Source organism: Podarcis muralis, chromosome 3 (genome assembly GCF_964188315.1).
Source record: "Podarcis muralis chromosome 3, rPodMur119.hap1.1, whole genome shotgun sequence".
Classification (NCBI taxonomy): Eukaryota; Metazoa; Chordata; class Lepidosauria; order Squamata; family Lacertidae; genus Podarcis; species Podarcis muralis.
In genome coordinates this window covers 36,714,889-36,737,477 of record NC_135657.1, presented here as the reverse complement: position 1 = coordinate 36,737,477, position 22,589 = coordinate 36,714,889, and the positions used below count along the sequence as shown (strand labels likewise).

Below are 22,589 nucleotides of genomic sequence, written 5' to 3'. Positions count from 1 at the left end.
GCACGCTTCTGGAGGTTTGCTCTCAGTGCTAGTCTTCCAACTGTCACAATTTCAGTTGTGAATGATTTTTCTGATACAGTTGAAATCTCCCTTGGTGATCTTGTTGTATAAAACTTTTCCTCTGTGCTCCATTTTATTTGTCATTTTCTTTCCCTGAGATGAGAAGGAAGCAACCAATTCTTTTTCTGACAAGTGTCTGTTGAACTATGTCTCTTTAGCTACTATTCCAATATCCCAACAAACATCTAGAAATATTACCTCAAAAAACCAAAGACTACGTTGGCAAAGATACCAGAGTTTTCCCAAAGCAGAAGGTCTGGGATTCCTGAACAGTTCTGCCCTGTCCCATTATTAGACTTGGTAAACAATTCCACTTTGGTTTGATATTTGAACTGTGTCAGCCAAAAAAGTGGGAATTCAGTCGTCTCTGTTCCCTGATTTTGTGAGGACTGACCATCCCTGCTTTTACACTGATCGGTAGCTGTGAGAAATGGCTTGGATCCTGAGAGACTCAAACAGTAGGAAGGTTGCCAAAGGGGACTTGCCTGCCTCCTGCACTCCCTGAAAGCTTCTCTGAAGAGTTGGAGAGACTCTCTTGGATAGTATGGGATGGGGCATTCAATGAGAAAAGAGGAAATTGCCAAAATTGAGCAGAGGTCCCTTATACAGGTGGGCTTCCACTTGAACAAGGTGCCTCTGTCTAATTTTAGATGACTTCCTCACCAGCCCATCCTGCCATGTTTAACAGGGGCCTCTGACCCTCTGAATAAGCTTTGCATAGACAGATACATAGGTATATGTACACACATACTTGGGGGATGTAGTGGAAAAGCTATGCTCCTGTTGAATTTGTTCTCTTTTGTTCAAAATACAATTAACACTCTCAGAAGGTTTTTTAAAAATGCCGTTTCTAGCCAAGTACTGGCTGGGGGAATGTGGTATCTGTCGTGTCACATGCACTCCTGCTTTTGCTTACTTGTCTTTCACAAGGCATCCTGTATTCACTAATTTCTCTGTTCTTCTGTTTCAGGAGTCACTTAGTTGTCGCTTGGTCTTTGTGATGATGCAGTATTGTGTGATTGCCAACTACTATTGGCTGTTGGTGGAGGGAATGTACTTGTATACGCTGCTGGCACTATCCGTTTTTTCTGAGCAGAGAATCTTTCGGCTCTACCTTTTTGTTGGCTGGGGTAAGTGAGTCTCTCCTCCCTCCCCACCCGCCACCGTTTTTAATGAAAAAGTGCATTTCTCTGCTTGAGTGCCCTAGAATAAATGAAATTGAAGCAGGAGCAGGGGTAGCATTGTCTTTTGTAGTAAAAGAAGTACTAACCATTTGATCTACTTTCTTTTCTCTTTTTGCTGCTAAACTCAGATGCCTCTTTAAGACAACAACATAGCCATCATTTTTATACTTGTGTTAGGATCTTCTTCTGCTAGGCTTGGGCTTGCTACTCTGCCACCCATCAGTGGTGAGGATGGTCTACTTTTAAGAAGCATGCAAAGGGGCAGGGATGAAGCTGCTCTCAAGTGGGCCACAATGATAGCCTTTCTTGTAGCGTATGTGACATGCTCTATCTATGCCTTTACTTTCAAAGAGAAAATAATAGGATTCTTTGTGGAAGAGAGTGCTCAGCTGAGCATTTCACAATACTCATTTCCAAGGGAGTGTATGAAGACCAGCAAACCAAATCTCTATTAACCGCACTATGATTTTGCCAACCAATTGTAGTTCAAGTGGCTTTTGCCATGAAAAGGCTATCTGCCTGGTAGTTATATACATTGCAAAATTGGGACTGACCAGGCAAGAAATGTATCACATATATCAGGCACATTCTTAATATCCGTTTGTCAAACTATTATGAAGTCTCTGTGATAAATTATCCATTAGCCTTTGGAATTCTTGAAATGTGATTATTATAATAGTGATGCTTAGCACAGAGCTCAGTCACAAATGCAAAACTTTGGTAATCATCTTGCTGCTTTATTTTAATGTTCCTAGCATTTGTGGTTGTGCCAGCAATGTTTGCTAAGAGCTCTGGAAACAGAAGGCAGTGCTTAAAGAACAGGACTTCCTGTGCATCTTTCATATCTCCTCCCCCCCCCATCCTGAACCTGATCAATAATTTCATAAAGCATCTGATTGCTTGCTACTAGATTGAATTAGGAAAAATAAGGACAGCGTCTGCTAATTTTCCTTATTTGTATCATTCTAGCTTATACCATGTTGATTCTAGTTTATACTGTGACACCAATTTTCTGCATGGCTACTTAAATGTTTTAAATGTATTTTGACTGAATCATATGTATGAAATAATCAATACACATTGAAGATTATGCTGAACAATAAACCACATAGGGTTGCCATGTGTCCTCTTTTTCCAGGATACATCTTCTCTTTCAGGGGTAAAATTTGAGACAAATTGCATTTATTTGCTTTGAATGACCGTCATAGCGTCCTCTTTTTTGCTCTTCAAAATATGGCAACCCTATTATAGTGGAGGAAATGTTTATATTTACTATTGTCCTTTTTTAGAATGCTTTGAGAGGCTGAAGACTTAGAAGGTTAGATTGCATTTTAGACTTTGCAGTTATAAGTGCTTTTATTACAGACCACCCTTTTCTTTGTGTTCTCATTTGGTTTGGTTTTGAAAGTAAAAATAGCGGGATGTTGTTAAAGTTCTTTGGTTTATCCAACTGTGTGTTTCATGATGTTTAGATATTTTGCAACACACACAGTGTATACAAAACAAAAAACACAAATCACTTTACCAGCATGCAAGACAACATACATAAGCAGAGCCTCCTGAAACTTGCTATTCCAGAATATAATGAGTAATGCCCACTTTTCAATAAATGTATTTCATAGAATTGTGAGTTGGAAGGGACCCTGAGGGTCATCTAGTCTAGTCCTCTGCAAGGCAGGAATCTCAACTAGAACATACCTGTAAAGAGCCAGTGTGGTGTAGCGGTTAAGAGCGGTAGATTCGTAATCTGGGGAACTGGGTTCGCGTCTCTGCTCCTCCACATGCAGCTGTTGGGTGACCTTGGGCCAGTCACACTTCTTTGAAGTCTCTCATCCCCCCACTCACCTCACAGAGTGTTTGTTGTGGGGGAGGAAGGGAATGTTAGCCGCTTTGAGACTCCTTCGGGTAGTGATAAAGCGGGATATCAAATCCAAACTCTTCTAAATGACAGACAGCCATCCAACCTCTGCTTAAAAACCTCCAAGGAAGGAGAATCCACCACCTCTTGTGGGAGTCTGGTCCACTGTCAGACAGCTCTTACTGTCAGAAAGTTCTTCCTGATGTTTAGTTGGAATCTCCTTTATTGTAACTTGAATCCATTGGTTCAGGTCCTAGCCTCCAGAACAGGAGAAAACCAGCTTGCTCCATCTTCCATGTGACAGCCCTTTATATATTTGAGGATGATTGCGACATCTCCCCTGTCTCCTCTGTACCAGGCTAAACATAGTCAGTTCCCTCAACTGTTCCTCATAAGGCTTGGTTTCCAGACCCTTGATCATCTGGGTTGCCCTCCTCCCGCGTTCCAGCTTGTCAATATCCTTCTTAAACTGTGGCACCCAGAACTGGACACAGTACTCAGGTTGTGGTCCGAATAAGGCAAAATAGAGTGGTACGATTACTTTCCTTGATCATGAAACTATACCTGTGTTAGTTTGGTGTCATCTGCAAATTTCTTGAACCTTCAGTACTTCACCCCACTTGTCACTTTTTTGCAGGATGACGAGGAACCATTAGTGAGCACTCTTTGGGTTTGACGAGTTAACCAGCCACAAATCCACCTAACAGTTACCTTGTCCAGTCTACATCCAGCATGCATCCTTTTATAGTCAGGTCGTTTAATCATAATCGTTTAATTGCAACAGTTCATCTATGAATAACCAATCTGAGATTAAAGGAGCTGTATTGGTTCTTGCCCTACCGCCCAATTACATTCTCTGCATAACCTGGCAGCAGTGAGTAGATTAGCCACTATCTCTGAATCAGTCTTATCAACCAGATTTTTTAAAATAATAAAACAATGCTACCTTTAGGTCATGTGGTATCATGTAGATTGTCATTTCAGTAATCGAGAATAGTTAGCATAGTTGTCCAAACATTTTGTATTGTTGAGATGTCTAGAATATATGGGGGATGGGGAACCAGCATGCATTGAGTTGCAACAACAACAGCAGATTAATACAGCTTAAGCTACATGGTGTCCAATACCACTGAAATTGTATTTCACAGATATGTTGCATTTTTAATGTCTAAATTGCTTTGGCAAGTTTTTGCCCTTCTGCTGGTTCACCTTGTGGTCTGAACATTCTGGCAAATGAACTTATTGGCAAAATTCAAAATTCATACAAATGATCAGTTGTAAATTATTCACCTAGCTCTACCAAATGCACAGTGATATATTGATGATGAAAATATTGTGCTCTGTTGAAGCCAATAAATAAATATAAATAATAAAGAGCTCAGATAGATAGAAATGTCTAAAGCAATTCTGCCGGGGGTGTTCTAATGGCACTTTACAACCTACAAATTGTACAATTATTTAAAATCCTACAAAGCAGAGAGCTGACAAAATGTTTTACCCTTTATAAAAAAAATTGTCTGACTTTAGACATTTATCTAAATAAATGGAAATGGGGGGAATTAATAGTCTGTCCAAACCTAGACAGACCTAAAAATCCATTATGAGGAATACAGCAGAGCTCTGTCTGTCTTGCTGCCTGAAATATTTCTGATTGCAGGCTCAACTTAGCAATACTTGAAGACAATGGTTGCAATGCGGGAAGGGATCCAATATGCACTCTGAGCAAATGCAGTCTAGTTCTCCTCTGAGAGCTGAGAACAGCACATTAAAATGGAGGTCTGTGTATGGGTTTAAAAGAGAGAATGTGAAATTATCCTTGTCTTCATGGGACGTTGAATCATGCCCAGTTACATATTTTTCTGTTCAGCAGTAGAGTTCTTGTGAATTTTTCTTACTATGATAGTTTTCTTTCTCCAAACCTTTCTCCAAGAAAATGTTTTCTTTCTCCAAACCTTTATTAGATATATTACAGATATAGACCATCTTAAAACATCCATATACATAAATTTCTCTCTCTTTCCCTGAATCTAATAGCTGAATTAGATTGGCTATATTTAAAAAATTGCATCTTTCTTATCTCTACTTATTTTGTAGATGTGGAGGTTTGCTGCAGTGGGATTAAGGAACTGTGACTTGGTTCAAGGAAACAGTAGATTTTGTTCCTCTTCTTTAGTTCTAGCACTGACGCCCAGATCAAACTTACACTCACCTCAACACCATACATTTAAATCACTCTTATATCACTTTTAAACTCATGGCATCCCCAAAAGAATTCTCAGCACCCTTATGGACTACAGTCCTAGGATTGTTTGGGGAAAGCTATGGTTGTTAAAGTGGTATAAGACAGCTTTGAAGGTATGCCCTGAATGTGTCATGAGGCTTATTCACACATTGCAGATTTAGTAATACTGGCTTGTGTTCCAGAACACGGATACATACATTTAATCCATATGAGAGCACAGAAAAAAACACACTCTGGCTCTCTTGTCTTGCAGCACATTTATGCACTGTGTGTATAGATACTAAAATGTGTTTAGTTGCATCACACATTGCATTGTACAAGTGGGTATAGACAAAAATTATAATGAGTACTTAATAATGTACTATAGTGTGAAAAGTGACTCTTGGCTAGTTTTTAATATAGAAAATTTTTTTTTACACCTTCATGTCTTCCCTCAGTTTTTAGTGAGTGACTAGATAAAGAACATGCTTGGGCAGTTATAACCAGGTGAAGAGCAAGATGTTTACTTTGTTGTTTTTTAGATATTCTTGTGAATGAGTTTTGTATGTGGGAAAATGAAAAGTGACAGTGTTTTTTGCTGCTATGGCAACTACCCCAGTGGGGAAGACCTTGCACAATATCCAGCAGGTTGATCTTAGAAGTGCAGCTCCTCTACAGTGTTGATGGATTTCTTCTGGTTTGGCTTACACGACTACTGGTGCTAATCAGAACTACCTGAGTAATTTATTATGTCCTAGGTCTCCCTTTCTGTTATCTCCCCTAGCTTGTTAACTAATGCAAATTACTTTCTGAATGAATTGCTTAAACAAGCAGCAATCCATACGTCACTTCGAAAGGTTTTATTGCTCATTGCCTAATCATTATGGCTTGTAATCATAACTTTGTGCTTAAGTTGTGCACTTTTGTTCACTCTCCAGATAATGCAGAGCACTGATGTGCCATCCTATTAAATTTTAGGGATAAGAGTGGTAGGAAATTGTGTTGTCTTAACCTTCCATTATTTCTCAGATTCTTAAATAGAGGCGACTTCCAGGTTATGCAAAGGATAGTAGGATGGAATTGAATGAAATATTTTTCTTATGCCTCTTAGAGACACTTCCTCAGTGTTCATTATTATCCAAGTGCTCCATGCTTTCCCTCTTATTCCCTCTTATTGCCCTATTCTGTAGTTTAAATAGAATGCTTCTGCATGGGCAGTCATTGACATATTCCTGACTGGGTCATGCAGGTAACTTCTAGAATTATTGCATGAACAAATGACAAATCAGTTGAGAAAATTGCTGGATAAAGTTACATGGGCAATCTATTATGGTGCAACTGTTATTGTTCTTTATTGAATTTGTATACTACTCTATACCCATAGAGCTTAGGGCGGTATACAACACAAACTCTTACACATCTATACTCAGGGATTCCATTCAGTAAGGCTTGGCCAGGAAGTCTCTTGAACATAAATCATGGTTTCAAAATATTTAGCATTTCAGCTAATGTTAGGTAAAGTTCTGGAGTTCTATATGTAATCAGATTTAATCTTTATTAGTTCAAATAGCATTGTGTAATTTTGCTTATGGTGAATTTGGATTTTTGGGCATCTTGAGGTTAGGATTCTACCTTTGGACCTATTGAGGAAAATGGGTGAAATAGCATATTTCTGAATAATGACTTTGTTTAGGGCTACTTAACTGGGACATCTTCATTAATATTTTCCTAGAGTGCACACACGCTCTGTCCTTCTGTAGCTATGGAGGTAAATGTAACAGAGCACTATTCCCAGTGTTCTCCTGCAAAGTACTAGTGGTGAGTATTCCACAACTATGAAGTCTAAAGAAATGAGATGAAAAGAGGAGCCTTAAGCCCAGAACAGAGACTACAATTTAATTTTGATTCAAAACACATTTGAAATAGTTTCCCACAAGGAGAGAAAAGGCATACTCAGTGACTGTCCTTTTTCTGGTGCCTGTGAAAACCTGGACTGCTAAACAGCAAACTGTTTTTAAAGATACTTCAGCTAAATGTTAATAAACAGTTGGTGAATGGGCATTAGCTTTTATGTGCATATTTGCTGGGCTATGTTGCATAAATGCCAGTTTGGATTTGAGCTTTTTTTCTTTTTTTGCTTTCAGCATAAATTAGAGTCTGTGGGTTTTAAGAAAAACATACTTCAAAATTCTTTACATCACTTCTGGATTGTAAGAGTACGTGTTTCCATTCACAAAGCTAGAGGGTTAGTGAGTTTTCTAGCATCACTTTAAGGCCCATCTGTAGGCAAAGAAAGACAGACTATGGCTATCTGCATACAGAATGAAACCTGACTTGGAGAACCAGATGGTGCTTTACTGTAGCACAACATAGAAGGGTTCATCTGCAAAGAGTTCTCAAGAAATCTCTCTCACCAGGCAACAGAGCAGTAGATGAAACTTGGTGTTAATAAGTGCAAATTAATACACATTAAAGCAAATGCGTTCAATGCCACACATACACTGATGTGTTCTGAATGCCTGAAACTACTGAGAAAAAGGCACCATGGCTATTGTGGAAACCTCATTGAACCATTAGCACAGTGTGTGTCTGCACTGCAATGAAATAGGCAAACATAATGTTGGGAATTAGCAAGGTTGAAAATACTACTATGATTATGGAAATCTATCGTATGTGTGCTTCTAAGATAGGGGTATACAAGCAGAGATTTTTATCCATTAAAGGGGCTGCAGTTTTCCCCCTTCAATTTTAACACTGTGCTAAACCCTCCCTTTGGTCTCTCTGTGATTCATTTTGTGTTTCCAAGTGTACTTTTAACAATGCACAGTTTTTTCCAGCCTGTGACAGCCACCAGCTGCCTGGTTATTCTCTGAGTATACTTATCCATTGTTAAATTGTCTAAATTTATCACCTTTCAACAAATCAATATGGATTATTGGAACTACTCTTTTTTGATCTGTCAACATTTCTAATTAAATTGTCCCTTTAAGATCTTTCATAAACATAACTCCTGACAACGCAGCTGTGTTTGGATCTAATTGTTTTAATTTCCACTTTTTTCAGACCCTTGGAAAGCTTTCAGTCACAATACTATTTTCAACCTTAATGCTGAATTTATTGCATTGGTCCATATTCTCTCAGAGTATGTTTTGAAATAAACTTCTCAATTTCTCCACTATATATGATCTCTTCCAGAATCTCATTGTTCAAAAAAATGTATTTGGCAGGCAAAATAATATAAGGGAATATTACAGTGTCAGGGAAACATAAACCTCCTGCTTTAGAGAATCTAATAAGAATAGTTTTTGTTTTCCTTGGTTGCTTTTCATGCCATATGAAATCCAAAACCTTTTCACTGTCCCCTGGCTTTAACTTGTAGGTAAATTCTAGAATAGAAACATCAACTGTAGCACAATTCTGCCCATCCACTTCATTGTATTCATTTCATTAATTACAATTTTTATAATGTATCAGAAATCTCTTTGTAACTGTGAATCTGATCCCAGTTGTTTTAACTAACAGGAGTATAAAACTAAAAATTAACACCACATCAGGTAGTTAGTTATAAGATATATGTAATTTAAGTGAGCTAGTTTAAATGCAATGCTAAACTATTGTTTGGTGTTACAAGAGCAAATGTTGGTGAGCTTTGGACTATGTGGGGGAAAGGTTTTTTAAAAAATTGAGTACCTTCTGTAGCATTTTTTATATCCAGCTAAAGAGGCAGAAAGGAACATGCCATTCAAAAAGGGGAAATGAAACGAAAGGCTGAGAAAATTAAGCTTCCTTCCCCTCTTTGAGCTAAATTTATTCTCTCTGTTGTCCCTTACTAGTGACAAGGAGCTATTATAGCATGTTGGCAACCACAATAGAATCTGACTAGGAAGGAGCCAAGAGGGCCTTGTGTCATAGGAGAGGAATTATGGGAGATGGGCTCTTTCTATTAGTCTATTATCACTCTATTCTTCTTATAAGAAACTTGCAAATAGAATATTAACATCTTTATTAGGACATACTACACTGTTCTTCACTAGTTACCAGTTCTTTAGTAGGGAACCAAGTTTTCTTATATGTGTTGCTGCTTTTTGAATTATCCCTTTTTACAAGGGCTACTAGAGAATAGTCCCGGCTATTTTTCCATCTGATGTCAGATGTTAGCAAGTAAACTGTGTTTTGGAAAGGATTTGAGTCTACTATGTTTCCTACTAAAGAATCATTCTTCAGTTGTGGCTCCAGTTTTCATTGCCTTTGGCTTTCTCCTATATGAATAGTGGCAGATGTTAGCAATATGTATTCCACAGATTGATTAAAACACTGCTAGGCTGCATTCACAGGGTGGTTTATTCCATTTCCCCAACATTTCTCTCAGTGTTGATTTACAAGATGTAAAAGAAACTTCTAGAAAAATAGTGGAATATAGCACAAGCTTAGCATTCATTTCTGTGTTACTTGCAAACTTTTCCTGGAAACAAATAACATGGAAATGAGCACTAAAATTGTTCTGTTTTCCACTATATTTCTGGAAGTGACTTGTATGTCGTGTGAAAGCTCAGATATCATGCAGAAATTAACAGTTAGGGGAATGTTGGGGAACTGGAATAAACTGCTGGCTGAATGCAGCCTCGGTGTGAGCTGAAGAGAAACTAGGAAATATAGATCTGTACTTAACTTAATATGATGTTTTCCCTATTACTTGACATATCTCTAAGCCTGAAGCATCACCATTCTGAAGCTGTATATCCTGCAAATGCTGCTCTCCGCTCCCTACAAAATACTTGACAGAGTTCAGTTCCATAAATGTAGCAAACAATCAACCAGTTTTGACAGAGTATTGTTAACCTTTTTACGACTATAGGTTTGCTTATGAAAGCACGGAAAGTAGTTGTTGCCTGGCAACCACCTGAAACTCAGTGCAGAAACAGAGCATTCAAATTTCAGGAAAATATTAAGGACCAAAAGGGCTTGAAATTAAGATTTCATTAATTAGTCTGTTGCAAAGCTTGGAATATAGTAGATGTTTGTGTAGACCAAAGTTGCACACTTAGCTCCACTTACCTGGGAGTAACAATCACTTGAATTCAGTAGGAGTTTAATCAGATTATGTTATAACAAGGAATTCTGCAGCTGCAGACTATGGTACCTTGTCAGAGATCTGTGATAAAGTTTATCTAATTAAAACAGAAAAATTAACTTCAGTGCACACAAAGCAAGCAGGTGTTCATTTCCTAAAGTAGTGGTCCTATCTCTGGCATTCTTCTGGGAATGGCTTCTGAAAGGCTTTCTTTTGGAAATTTGATACAGAAAATGGACTATTTCAGTTCTTTTTTTTATCTCTCTTCACTAAGTTGACTTCTTGCCCTTCTATAATATAATTAGTTCAAAAAGAACTAATTTAAAGCTGTAACTGCAGCTGTGCAAATTAGCAGCTGCTTTAACAGCAGAATTCATTGCAAACTATCCTTTGGAGTGCTGTATTTCAGGCTGGCACGAGAATGGTAGCAGCTACTCTCAGACTCTAAATAGACATAGTGAAGATATTGCTGTAGAGCTGTCTCATTCACGCCATCCCATTTAAGATGTAAAAACTACCTTCTCCTGTTGAATCTAGGTGGCAGTAGCAGGAGATGCCGGAATCTGCTTAATGGCTGATTAAGTAGTAGTAGTTTCAATATGCATTAACTTCCAAAGGTCAGTCAGAGGGCTCAATCTAGGCTGAAGCAGGCAGTAACCGAAGACTAAGACAAGACAATCTGACTGCAAAATCTATTTTCGGGGAAGCCTTAGGGAGTTTTAAAATCAAATTACATGAGCGGTAACAACTTTTTTGACTTTGCTATAAATCACAAGTGCCAATACAAATTGCACTGAGAACATATTGCGTATAATTAGTTTTAGAAGGATTAAACGGCCTGAGGCAGTCGATTTTGGATTGTGAAGCAGGAGTTTGGGAAAACAAAACATACCTGTTCTCCTGTTGGGGAGCCTGCACCACATTTTAATACTATGAAAAACTTAGAAAATTCTAGTTGCAATTGGGAATATGCAGCTGCCATCTCTTTGCGGGGATAGTATTTCACTTACCCCATTTCTAAGCTGTGAAAAGTTCCAGGAATAATTTTACAGGTTTAAGTTTTCTTTGCATAAGAGAGCGGTGGAAGCATATGATATCTTTTGCATAATTGTAAGTGAAACAAACCCTTCTGAGGAGCACACGTTTGGGTCTTTAGCTAACCGGGAGAAGGAAGCTGCTTGTTCTGTTGTTGTTGTTGTTGTTGTTCTTGTTGCTCCTGATGCAGGTGGGGAGGGGGGGTTAGATAAAAAAGATGGAAGAGGGCACATCTTTATAATTATTTTTTCCCCCTTTATATTTTTCCGTGTGGTACTACTGCCAGCCAGAGTAGATAATACTGGACTTATGTTATATGTTGTTTATTTATAATATCTCTTACCTGCACTTCATTTTCAAGGCACTGCCAGAGCAGGTTACATTAAAATCAATACTAAATACATATTAAAACAGGATGCCCAAACAACGTACATAAATCAATGAGATAAGCAATTCAGCAGACTTCTGTAAAGGCCTAGATGAATAAGAGTGTCTTTAGCTGGCACTGAAAACTCAATAGATTTGGTGCCAGCTGTATACCGGAGAGAAGGGATTCCATTATCGGACACTGATCCCCCAAAGGCCTCATCTCACACGAAGGATAGCTGGATGAATAGTAGCTTACCATGAGGCAACTGCATGTAGTGCTAGAGGTCTCAGGCTTAGAGCTGCCATCCTTGAACCTGAGCATTTTATAGCTATTTGGACAGAGGAGTGTAGAATTCAAAACACTCATTTTTCTCTGCTATTCTTTCATTGGGAATGGAAAACTGTGATTCAGGTAGGTACAGTTGTACTTCTGGCTTTTAACTTGCAGGTGGATATACTTGGATGCACCTAGGGAGTCTCCTGAGTATATAGAAATCACTGTTTTGTTTTTCAGTGCTCCTCTTCAAAACTGCTAGGCACCTGAGTTCTGGCTATGGCAAACATGGCAGTTTGGTAGCAAATAGCCACCCAGTCAGCAAGCACATCCCTGTATCTGACCTGCAGTGCGCAACCTGACCACCTTGTCTCATCCTTTCCACCTTTATATACCCAAGGGATTTATTGCCCAGTACTGGCAGTAAAACATGCATGCATACACCTGACCAGATTTATAACTTCTAATTAGATGTTGGTAACTTTGTGTACAGTATATCAGTGCAAAGCACAGGCTGTCAGCTCATAGGTATGCAAATTGCTTTCAGGTCTCAGGGTTGTGTTTTAAACTACTGACAAGAACAGAATCATTCAAATTTAGCAGCAGCAACTGTTTTTGTCTGGTTTGTACGTATTAAAATACATCGCTCGTTTCAAAAACCAGGTAACCCAATAAAATATGACGGTCTTTCTGAGGCATCCAGGCCCTCTGCAAATCACAGGGGCTATTGCTCCGCTCAGCTATTTGTTTGCTCTAAAGAAATAAAGCCTGTTTTCTTTGAGCATTCATATCTCATCTAACCAGTGTTATGGTTTGAGGCTTTTATTAATACAATTTACCTTCTTCGCTTTGCAAGAAATTAAACATTCGAAGTAATTAAATAGGTTTCATTAGATTAAAGGAAACACCTGGGTTTGGAAATGATCTGTGGTGGGACACCCAATGAGTATCTTCAATATTGCAGCTGGACTGTTCTTACTCATCTGTCTTGGTAAACAGATGTTGGGTGTCTGTTGAACAACTTCAAGGATGGCACTTCACTGGTCTCACTGGCCCTCATCATCTTGTCCAATCTACTACTGTTCTTGTTTTAATTTATTTTCTAAAAAAAAATGACTCCAGAAGTGAAGATCGCTTCTAGCAATCTGTGCCATTTATCTGGGCTTTAGGCTATCTAATGAAACTGCCACGATGTATTAATATTAGCATTGGCATTCCATAGTTCTATTGAATAAATTTCAGATTAAATTCAGTACTTCCACCTTATGGATTTTGTAATGTGAAAACTTCTTCAGGAAAGGGTGTTTGTGTTTAATTCATTTAAGTATAATGGGCTCAACTTACTGTCTGCAACCTCTTCTTGACTAAAGTTGTTCTGCGTTATATAAAAAACTTTGTGTCGCCTTCCTGTTTCCTTTTTCTTGTTTCTCATTTTCTGTGTATATCTTGTTCCCTCTTTTTTTCCAGGTGTGCCAATGCTGTTTGTTATCCCCTGGGGAATTGTCAAGTACCTTTATGAAGATGTGGGGTTGGTTCAGTTCTGATTCATAGCTGATCGCTTTTGAGGGTTGTGTTTGCTGTGGGGAGGGGAGAGGTGCCCATTTTCCTTTGGCTTGATTGCTTTGGCAGTGGCTGTTCCATTGACTGACATCTTATCCATTTGCTCGTGTTGCAGCCTGGTTAGAGCAGATCATGTTTTATGCTAGAAAAGTATCTCATGAAGAAAAAAGAAGAGTTCTGATGACATTTTGGCAAAAATAAATAAGCACAAGCTTTTGCTGGCCAACCATTTTCTGCATCATTAAATACGTGTGTCTTTGGAAAGGTATCCTATTCTGTATCCTGGCCCCTTCCTCTCCCTGCCCCTAATAACTCACCACCCTAGTCAGAATGTCTCGAAACTTCTATTTTCAGTAGTGGCTGTTATGGACAAGCATAATCTGATGGGGAAAGTGTGTGTCCTATAATGGTGTGGCTGTTGAGGGAAAAGGTTGTGTTTTTACTCAAGGTTACATGAGCTGGGGATCTTATATTTCCAATGGATCATTTTCAGGCACCAGAAGGAAAACACTTTTGTCACAAGATGTGGTGATGCCTACTTGCTTAGATTACTCTAATACAGAATAAGACAAATTAACTGACTTTACCAGTGGCTGCTGGTTATGATGCCCATATACAAAAGTGTTTTCCTTCTGGTGCTTGAAAATGATCCATTTTTTAAAATTATAATTTTACTGGTGTTAGCCGCCCTGAGCCCAGCTCTGGCCAGGGAGGGCGGGGTATAAATAAAAATGTATTATTATATTATTATTATTATACTGCCTCCAAGGTTAGAGGCAGCGTGCTTCTGAATACCAGCTGTCCTGCCTATACAGTTTTCCCATGAGCAGCTGTCTGGCCACTGTGGAAAATGGGAAACTGGGCTAGATAGTTCTATTCATCTGATCCAGCAAGACTCTACTTACTATCTTACATTCAGTGATGCTGCCAATAATATATTTTGCTTCCAGAGGCTGGCAAAAATTTCCAACTGTGTGTGTTGTGTCTCTAAACAACATTCCTCTGATGAAAATATGTTATTCTCAATATGTGTCTGATTTCCTATTTGCCTTTACTTGAGTTATTCAGACTTGTTTATAAATACACACCCCTATTTTCTGTGTGGGTGGCCTCTTGTTACATCAAACTATATCACACAAAAGAAATAAAAAGACATTACCATGTACTTCTTGTTCTTTTACCTTTTACTGTTTAAATTTGAGCGAAAATAAAATAGCTTCGAAAAACATAATTTAGCACTCAGTTCCTCATCAGGTTATGCATGCCTTAATAAACCTCTTCATCAAACACATGCAGCTGGGCAACAGGGATTGCAGTAGGGCAGCCTGGCCTGATTGTTCCTGCCACAGTGGCAATCACACTATCTGTGATAGTGAGGTGGTATTCTCATTCAGCACCAGCAGCCCACGAATCATGCGGGAACAACAAATGCAGCAGGTATTACTACTTGTAAGCCTCTTTCAAATGTCAAAGCCGCACTCTGTGAACGTTAAGAGTGGAAGGCTGTGCCAACCAACATAAAAGTGGTTGTGGTCGTTTGCACATCCGCAACATGCCTACCTAGAAGTGATGTGGGTGGGGGCAGAGCTTGCCACCATGATGCCCACTTCCCGACACGTTCTTCTAGAGTGCCAAGGAAAAGCCTGAACATATGAAAACAACATTTTAAGAAATGTACCACTTCCTCTCTTCTGTAACTGGTGGTGGTGTTCAAATGTTTTGGGCTCCCAGTTCTGTTTTAGGAGAATTTACTCAGTGGGTGTGTGAATTAGCTACCGAGTGCTCCCCTTTTGTGCTATATGTCCTTCCATCATTATTTCCTCTTCCTCCTCAGTTCCCTTTCTTTCCCTCTTGTGCTCAGGGATCATAAGTGTGGGGGGAAGTAATGGTTCTTTATGCTATGCATCTTAATACATATACTGCACCCCCCAGTTCTCACATACATATACACCTGACATGCTGCTGAGCTGCTTACAACCCTTTCATCTAATTTACCTAGTCATAGGGCAGAGACATTGCCCTCTGGGGTAGTTTGTTAAATGGAGCCATGTATTAATGCTCATGACTTGGGTACAAAATGTTGTACCAGCACAAGGAGCAGCCCCAGTCTTGGAATGGTTGGTAGCGTGCTGATCCAGGCTACTTCCTCCCATAATCCCCTGCCACAATCACCCTTTCATGGCTGCCTGCCGCTTATTCGCAGTCCATTTACATACCACATTTTCTGCAGAGCTGTGCTTAAAAAAAACAACAGTCTAAATATAATAACAATAATACATAGCTTAAATACAACAATAACAGCAATTCTTTAAAGACATATCAAAGAAAATTAAGTGGGCATAAGGGAGGCGGGTGGTGCTGTGGTCTAAACCACTGAGCCTAGGGCTTGCTGATCAGAAGGTTAGTGGTTTGAATCCCCACGACGGGGTGAGCTCCCGTTGCTCGGTCCCTGCTCCTACCAACTTAGCAGTTCGAAAGCATGCCAAAAAGTGCAAGTAGATAAATAGGTACCGCTCCGGCGGGAAGGTAAACGGCGTTTCCGTGCGCTGCTCTGGTTTCGCCAGAAGCGGCTTAGTCATGCTGACCACATGACCCGGAAAAACTGTCTGTGGACAAGCGTCACCTCCCTCGGCCAGTAAAGCGAGATGAGCGCCGCAACCCCAGAGTCGTTCACGACTGGACTTAACTGTCAGGGGTCCTTTACCTTTTATAAACCTTACCAACAGGACAATTAATGTAGTGTAGCCCCTAAACTAGTGGCAGTAATAACTAGCAACTCCTCCAACTCTTATTCCTAGACTCAAAGGTCAATAGTCCCCATAGAGTTTTGAGCACAGGGTGGGTGAGGCATAACAACTGGAAGCAGCTATGTATGTCTTATGCTGGTTATTATTTTTTCTTTAGCTACAAGAGCACAAGTTCATGCCCTGGGTAAAAGTTATGTATAGCCAGTTCAGAGTTTGGCACAGGCACTTCGCACATTAACCTTAAAGAGTTGGCGTAAAGTGTATGAGCATAGTGGGCAATGCACATGCTAAGGACCAGTCCTGGTTTCCAGCATGCAGTCCTAAGTATTTGAAGAATTATATCTCCACGGTGTTTGGTACTGCAAGCTCCTGTGCATGCAAAAGTGTGAAATGACTCTTAAGAACCAGCTCCAGTGTTGCACTAAGTGCCCCCCCCCCAAAAAAAAATAATGTGCTGTCATTGTGGAGTGTACGTATAATGAATTATTAGGCATTGGAAATTGTACTGACTATTAAAATTGTTTTGATTACATAATTCATTTTTGTAATGAACCTGTTAACGTTGTATCTATTTTGAACCCACTCTGAACGCATTAATTTCAGAAAAATGAATGTATAAATAGACTGGATGTTTGTGTGACAGTCACGCTACCAGCTGCCCTGGGTGCCATGCCATCTGAGGGAGGGTGTGTTCAACTAACACAGAATGTACCCTTCTTCTCAGCCTACTCTCCCACTTTTAAAGCACACCAGACAAAATGTTAATTACTCTGAGAGAGTTCTTATGGATGTGAATTGTACACCTGGCTCATAAGTCATGTAACACTTTTGTGTGTGTCAATTTGCCCATCAAAAATATTCCTAGCATTTTCTGAAGTTCTTGTCTAAAGCCAGATCAAACTAAGCAAGACCTTGACTAGGACCATTTTTGTTCTGATGATCAGTATACAGTACCTTAAAAAACCAGACATCTTCCAATCCCTGCTTCTAAGCATGCTGCAAACTCAGTAGTTTTTTTGGCAGTGTAAAAATGTGTCAGGAAATGTTCACGTTGAATTGCTTGCCTTTTGTATTACTCAAAGCTGGCTTATGATTTCTATTAAACAAAACCCACTGTCTGATGCCTTCAGCAGGCCCTAATGGGCAATTTGGGTAAACTAAAACTTGTATAAATATTTCTAAAATGGTATAATAACTAACCTTGTGCCTTTTCTTCTCTATAAAGTGCAAGGTTTCTGTGCCTTAGGCTCAACACTTACCCTTTGTCTCTGTGATGCTACAGTAGATGTGCAGCAGATTGTAAATTGCATTTGTGTCTGGAATAACTCCTTGCTTAGGAGGGATATTAAGAAATGAATAATGTCCAGACCACAGTGGTTCAAAGCAACTGACAGTTCTAAGTCTGTACGGTACTGAAAATCAATAATTTTAAACAGTAAAGACGGAGAACCCCATCATAAGTGGGCAGCTCTTTTACATAAATGGTACAAGTTAGCTTTTATAAAACAGGTTGTTAGAAAGGGTGGAATTTTTATTTAGATGCAATTCAGTGGATGAGTCTTGTTTACCAAGCAAGGCCAAATGTAAATAAAATTGGAAAGGAATCCTCTCCTTTCCCAGTTCTGCTCACTTAATACTTTGGCACAGGTGACCAGGGTTTTTTGTTTGTGTGTTTGTTTTTTGCCTCCTTGTGGTAATATGTTGGCTGTTCACTTGCCTCAGTTGTTAGTCAGTCTTGCAAAATGTATTTCTGTTGTATGGTGCCCTTTGGCTGCTGCTTAGGTACTGTGGTAAAGACTGATCACATTGAACCATTATGATGATCTATTTTGGGATAGAATAGCCCGAATTTAAAAAAAACAAAAAAGGGAGACTACATTTCTATGTAGTGGTTGGGTCCATATGTAAGATACCCAATTCAGAATGTGCATACTGTCTTAGCTTTCTGCAGTACTGGTGTAACATCATAAACCACCAAATTCTGGTGTAGCAATTTCATTCTTAAGCCCTTGTTTACTCATGCGTGCAGTTATAAAATATATTTGAAATTCTGCTTGCTAAAGACCATCTGGCCCAGGAATGTTTGCACTGCTTGTGCTGAACAGTGAGCAGTCCTCAGAATGATGGCAGAGTCCAGTGTGGAATTTAGGAATTTAGGAAGTGCAGACTTAGCTGCTCTTGTTCAGCCTCTTATTTTCACTCTGATCTGCTGTGGATTTGCAGCACTTGAGGATTAGAAAAGATGAATGAGTGTATTTGATCCCAAATATTTCCCAGCACACACACACACTTAAGGTATTGTTGTTGTTGTTTAGTCGTTTAGTCGTGTCCGACTCTTCGTGACCCCATGGACCAGAGCACGCCAGGCACTCCTGTCTTCCACCGCCTCCCGCAGTTTGGTCAGGCTCATGTTTGTAGCTTCGAGAACACTATCCAACCATCTCATCCTCTGTCGTCCCCTTCTCCTTGTGCCCTCCATCTTTCCCAACATCAGGGTCTTTTCCAGGGAGACTTCTCTTCTCATGAGGTGGCCAAAGTATTGGAGCCTCAACTTCACGATCTGTCCTTCCAGTGAGCACTCAGGTCTGATTTCCTTAAGAATGGATGCGTTTGATCTTCTTGCAGTCCATGGGACTCTCAAGAGTCTCCTCCAGCACCATAATTCAAAAGCATCAATTCTTCGGCGATCAGCCTTCTTTATGGTCCAGCTCTCACTTCCATACATCACTACTGGGAAAACCATGGCTTTAACTATACGGACCTTTGTTGGTAAGGTGATGTCTCGACATCACTTAAGGTATACCCCATGGCATGTACAGAAATGTACAGTGGTGCCTCGCAAGACGAAATTAATTCGTTACACGAGTTTTGTCGCCTTGCGATTTTTTTTGTCTTGCAAAGCACGGTGTCGGGAAAGTTTTGGAAAAGCTTGAAAAATCACCAAAGTCTTTAAAAACCTCAAAAAAGGCTACCACACCGCGTTCTATGAGTTGCTCCTTGAAGTCAAGTCGCAACTGTATTAACGGTGTTAAGAAAAAGGAAACAAACTTGCAAGACGTTTCCGTCTTGCGAAGCAAGCCCATAGGGAAAATCGTCTTGCGAAGCAGCTCAAAAAACAAAAAAACCTTTTGTCTAGCGAGTTTTTTGTCTTGCGAGGCATTCGTCTTGCGAGGTACCACTGTAATTTGATCTTCAATAAAGACTCCACTTATATGGTAAACCTGTGTCTGCAGGGTCTCCTTTCAGGCTGCAAGTGGAAATTTTGCATAACTGAATGTTCCTCTATGTAGAAAATTCTCTGTACATAGAAAACATAACTAGGCTAAGAATCCCTTTCCCTGATGTTTTCCATGAAGAGGCAATTTTCTGAATGGAGTAAGATTTAGTTGTTACCCGCAGGGAAGTGGTACAGGCCAGACAAAAGCTTACCACCTCAATGAGAATCTGGCCTCTCTGACAAAGATATAAAAAAGAAGACATCTGAAGGCAGCCCTGTACAGGGAGGTTTTTAATGTTTGAGGTTTTCTGTGTTTCGATATTTTGTTGGAAGTTGCCCAGAGTGGCTGGGGCAACCCAGTCAGATGGGCAGCTGCTAACAACAACAGAGTTGGCATCCTTGAAGAACATATGAGTCTTTCTCAGTGTGAATGTGATCTAGTGAAATTCTAAATACTACTCTGAGAAGTGGTAACTGTGCTCTGCTGTCTTTGACTCCTCAACTTAGATTTAGATCTTACTGAAGCATTTATAATGGATGCTGATGATTGCATTAAGCTTTGGGATTTAATAACATAGGCTTGGGAAAGTACAAAGGAACTAGGCAGTGTGTGCAGATAAGTTACTTACATTTTCCTACCACTTTTTGTTTTTCTGGCATTTTAATTTTACTGTAATGATGTTTTGATTGCACATTGGTATACATTTAAAAGCAGTTAAAGCTGTGGTGTGCTGTAAGAAGCCAATTAATGCATAAGGAAGTCTAGCAGAATTTAATGCACAGCACCATTACTCAACCTATATCATTATACCAGAAAACATTTAAATTTGTTCTAGCGCTATTCAGAGGAAAGCAAACCTTTTCCCCAGCACACTTATTATCCAGCAATAATTCTTAAGTCGGACCAAATAATATGCCATAAAACTGTTCCTTGGTCACATGTATCCCTGAAGTGACTTTCCTGCGACCAAGTCCTTCCTCAGAGAACTACTGGTAATAATATCATAAACACACTTTTCCTATGCTTTAGTAGCCATGTTCACACATTACAGAAACCCATAAACCATGGCTTGGTGTGAACTAGGACCATGCTAATGCATGTGAATAAATTGCTCCTGTTTTGATGCTGCTTTTCTTGAGTGGTTGGTTTACCATGTTGTCTAAAGTAGCAGTTGTGGTTCATTTCTCCCAAACAAACCCTGAATGGTAAGCCAAGAAAAAAGCTTGGATTAACACCATATTTTGTTGCTCTCAGCTCAGCATAGGAAAGAGCAAAAGGAGAGCAGTTCTGCAGTGTGCACTAGCCCTCAACTGGTTCATGGTAATCCATGGTCTATACATGTGAATGTGGCCAGTGGCTAAAACGTCATTGAAAGTTATCTAGGAAAAAACTGATATTTAAAAATAAATTTGCAATGCAAAGTCCACTGGAAAACGGTAAAACCACCTGAAACTGAGGGGACCATTCTGGAACTAAAACTACCACTCCACCTTTTTCCATGCTTTGAGAGTGTTTACTTGTTAGCTCATGTGTTTGAATGCATGTTAGCAGGCTTTCTATATGCTGCAGTGTGTAACATAAATGATGCCCCAATGGAGCTATAATATCCCATCCCCACGTCATAGCCTGTGCATTTGTTGCAGCGTGGTGCATATATGTTTGTCTGTAATGCCCATGGTGAGGTTGATAATTCACGATGCATAACCCATACGTCTGACAACTGTTTTAACCTTTTATCAGTCAGTTTTCATGAGCCCTGGTACCTCTCCATCTAGCCAACGTTCTGTCACACTCTTGTGGGAACAAGAAACCATACAGGATGGGGCTAGGCGGGCCTTGTTGGCATTGGCTGAGGAGCAGTTCATATCTTTACTCCATTCCATATAAGGTGGATCACAACTTACGAGGAAAAGGAAATAATTGCATTCAGGGACACCATTGCAATAAAGGGTAAATCATCTTACTCCACCCTAACACTGGGTGGCCTGACCTCACTGCCAGGAATTTTGCAGGGGGTGGGGAGGGATGCACACTACAATACCATGGGTCCCTGCTACATACAAGACACCTCTGTGGGCACACACACAGATACACACATCATGAGAATGCATATATTTCTAGTCTTCAGTACTGCTGAATGCCTTAGTTACAAAATGATCAATTTATCAAGTACAGTGGTGCCCCGCAAGACGAAATTAATTCGTTCCGCAATTTTTGTCGTCTAGCGAATTTTTCGTCTTGCGAAGCACGAAATCCCATAGGAATGCATTGAAAATCAATTAATGCGTTCCTATGGTCAAAAAAAGTCCAAACAAAGCCAAATTTGGTACAACAACAGTTTATTAACTGCTCTTTAAAGTCACACATACTGTAAAGAGCAGTTCAAAAATTGAAGGGAAAATAAATTAACTTTATAAACAAAACATGTATTTGTTTTTAGACAAAGAAAACAAAGTCGCGAGACGTTTTCGTCTTGCGAAGCAAGCCCATAGGGGAAATTCGTCTTGCGAGGCAAATCGAAAACGGAAAAACCTTTCGTCTAGCGAGTTTTTTGTCTTGCGAGGCATTCGTCTTGCGAGGTACCACTGTATTCTTCTCAAACAAGACGAGGCACTCTGCATGTTACTGGGAGAACATGCTTGGCTTTTCTTAATTGCAGAGAATTTCTAAACAAAAATAGACTATTTTTGAGGAGGAAGCCTACACCAATAAACTACAGTGGATGCCATAGGCTTGTTTCCTTTCTGTCATCTTCATAAAATAATTGAGATGGGATGGAGAAGGTAATCACTGAAAGTCCAAACAAGCTAGGTGTTTGAACCGATAACTGAGAGCAGGGAAATTGTGGCAAACCTAGAATTCTGACCAAAATGACACATTGTGAAGAAAGAAGAGTTGGTACAAGGATTTTATAATGGGAGTTAAAACATTGCTAGCTTCAAGCTCAGACTTTCTAGTATGTGGGAGGAGATTGACTAACAAAATTCACAGT

At 39.6% G+C, this 22,589-nt stretch overlaps 1 protein-coding gene across 1 annotated transcript in view; it reads left to right on the top strand.

Moving 5' to 3' along the window:
* The window catches only part of GLP1R (glucagon like peptide 1 receptor), a 94,947-nt gene that overhangs the window by 58,352 nt on the left and 14,006 nt on the right, over positions 1-22,589 (top strand). The window contains exons 7-8 of the mRNA XM_028724400.2: positions 1,031-1,190; positions 13,540-13,600. Of these exons, the coding sequence (XP_028580233.2) occupies positions 1,031-1,190; positions 13,540-13,600 (221 nt within the window). The remainder of the gene's footprint in view (positions 1-1,030; positions 1,191-13,539; positions 13,601-22,589) is intronic.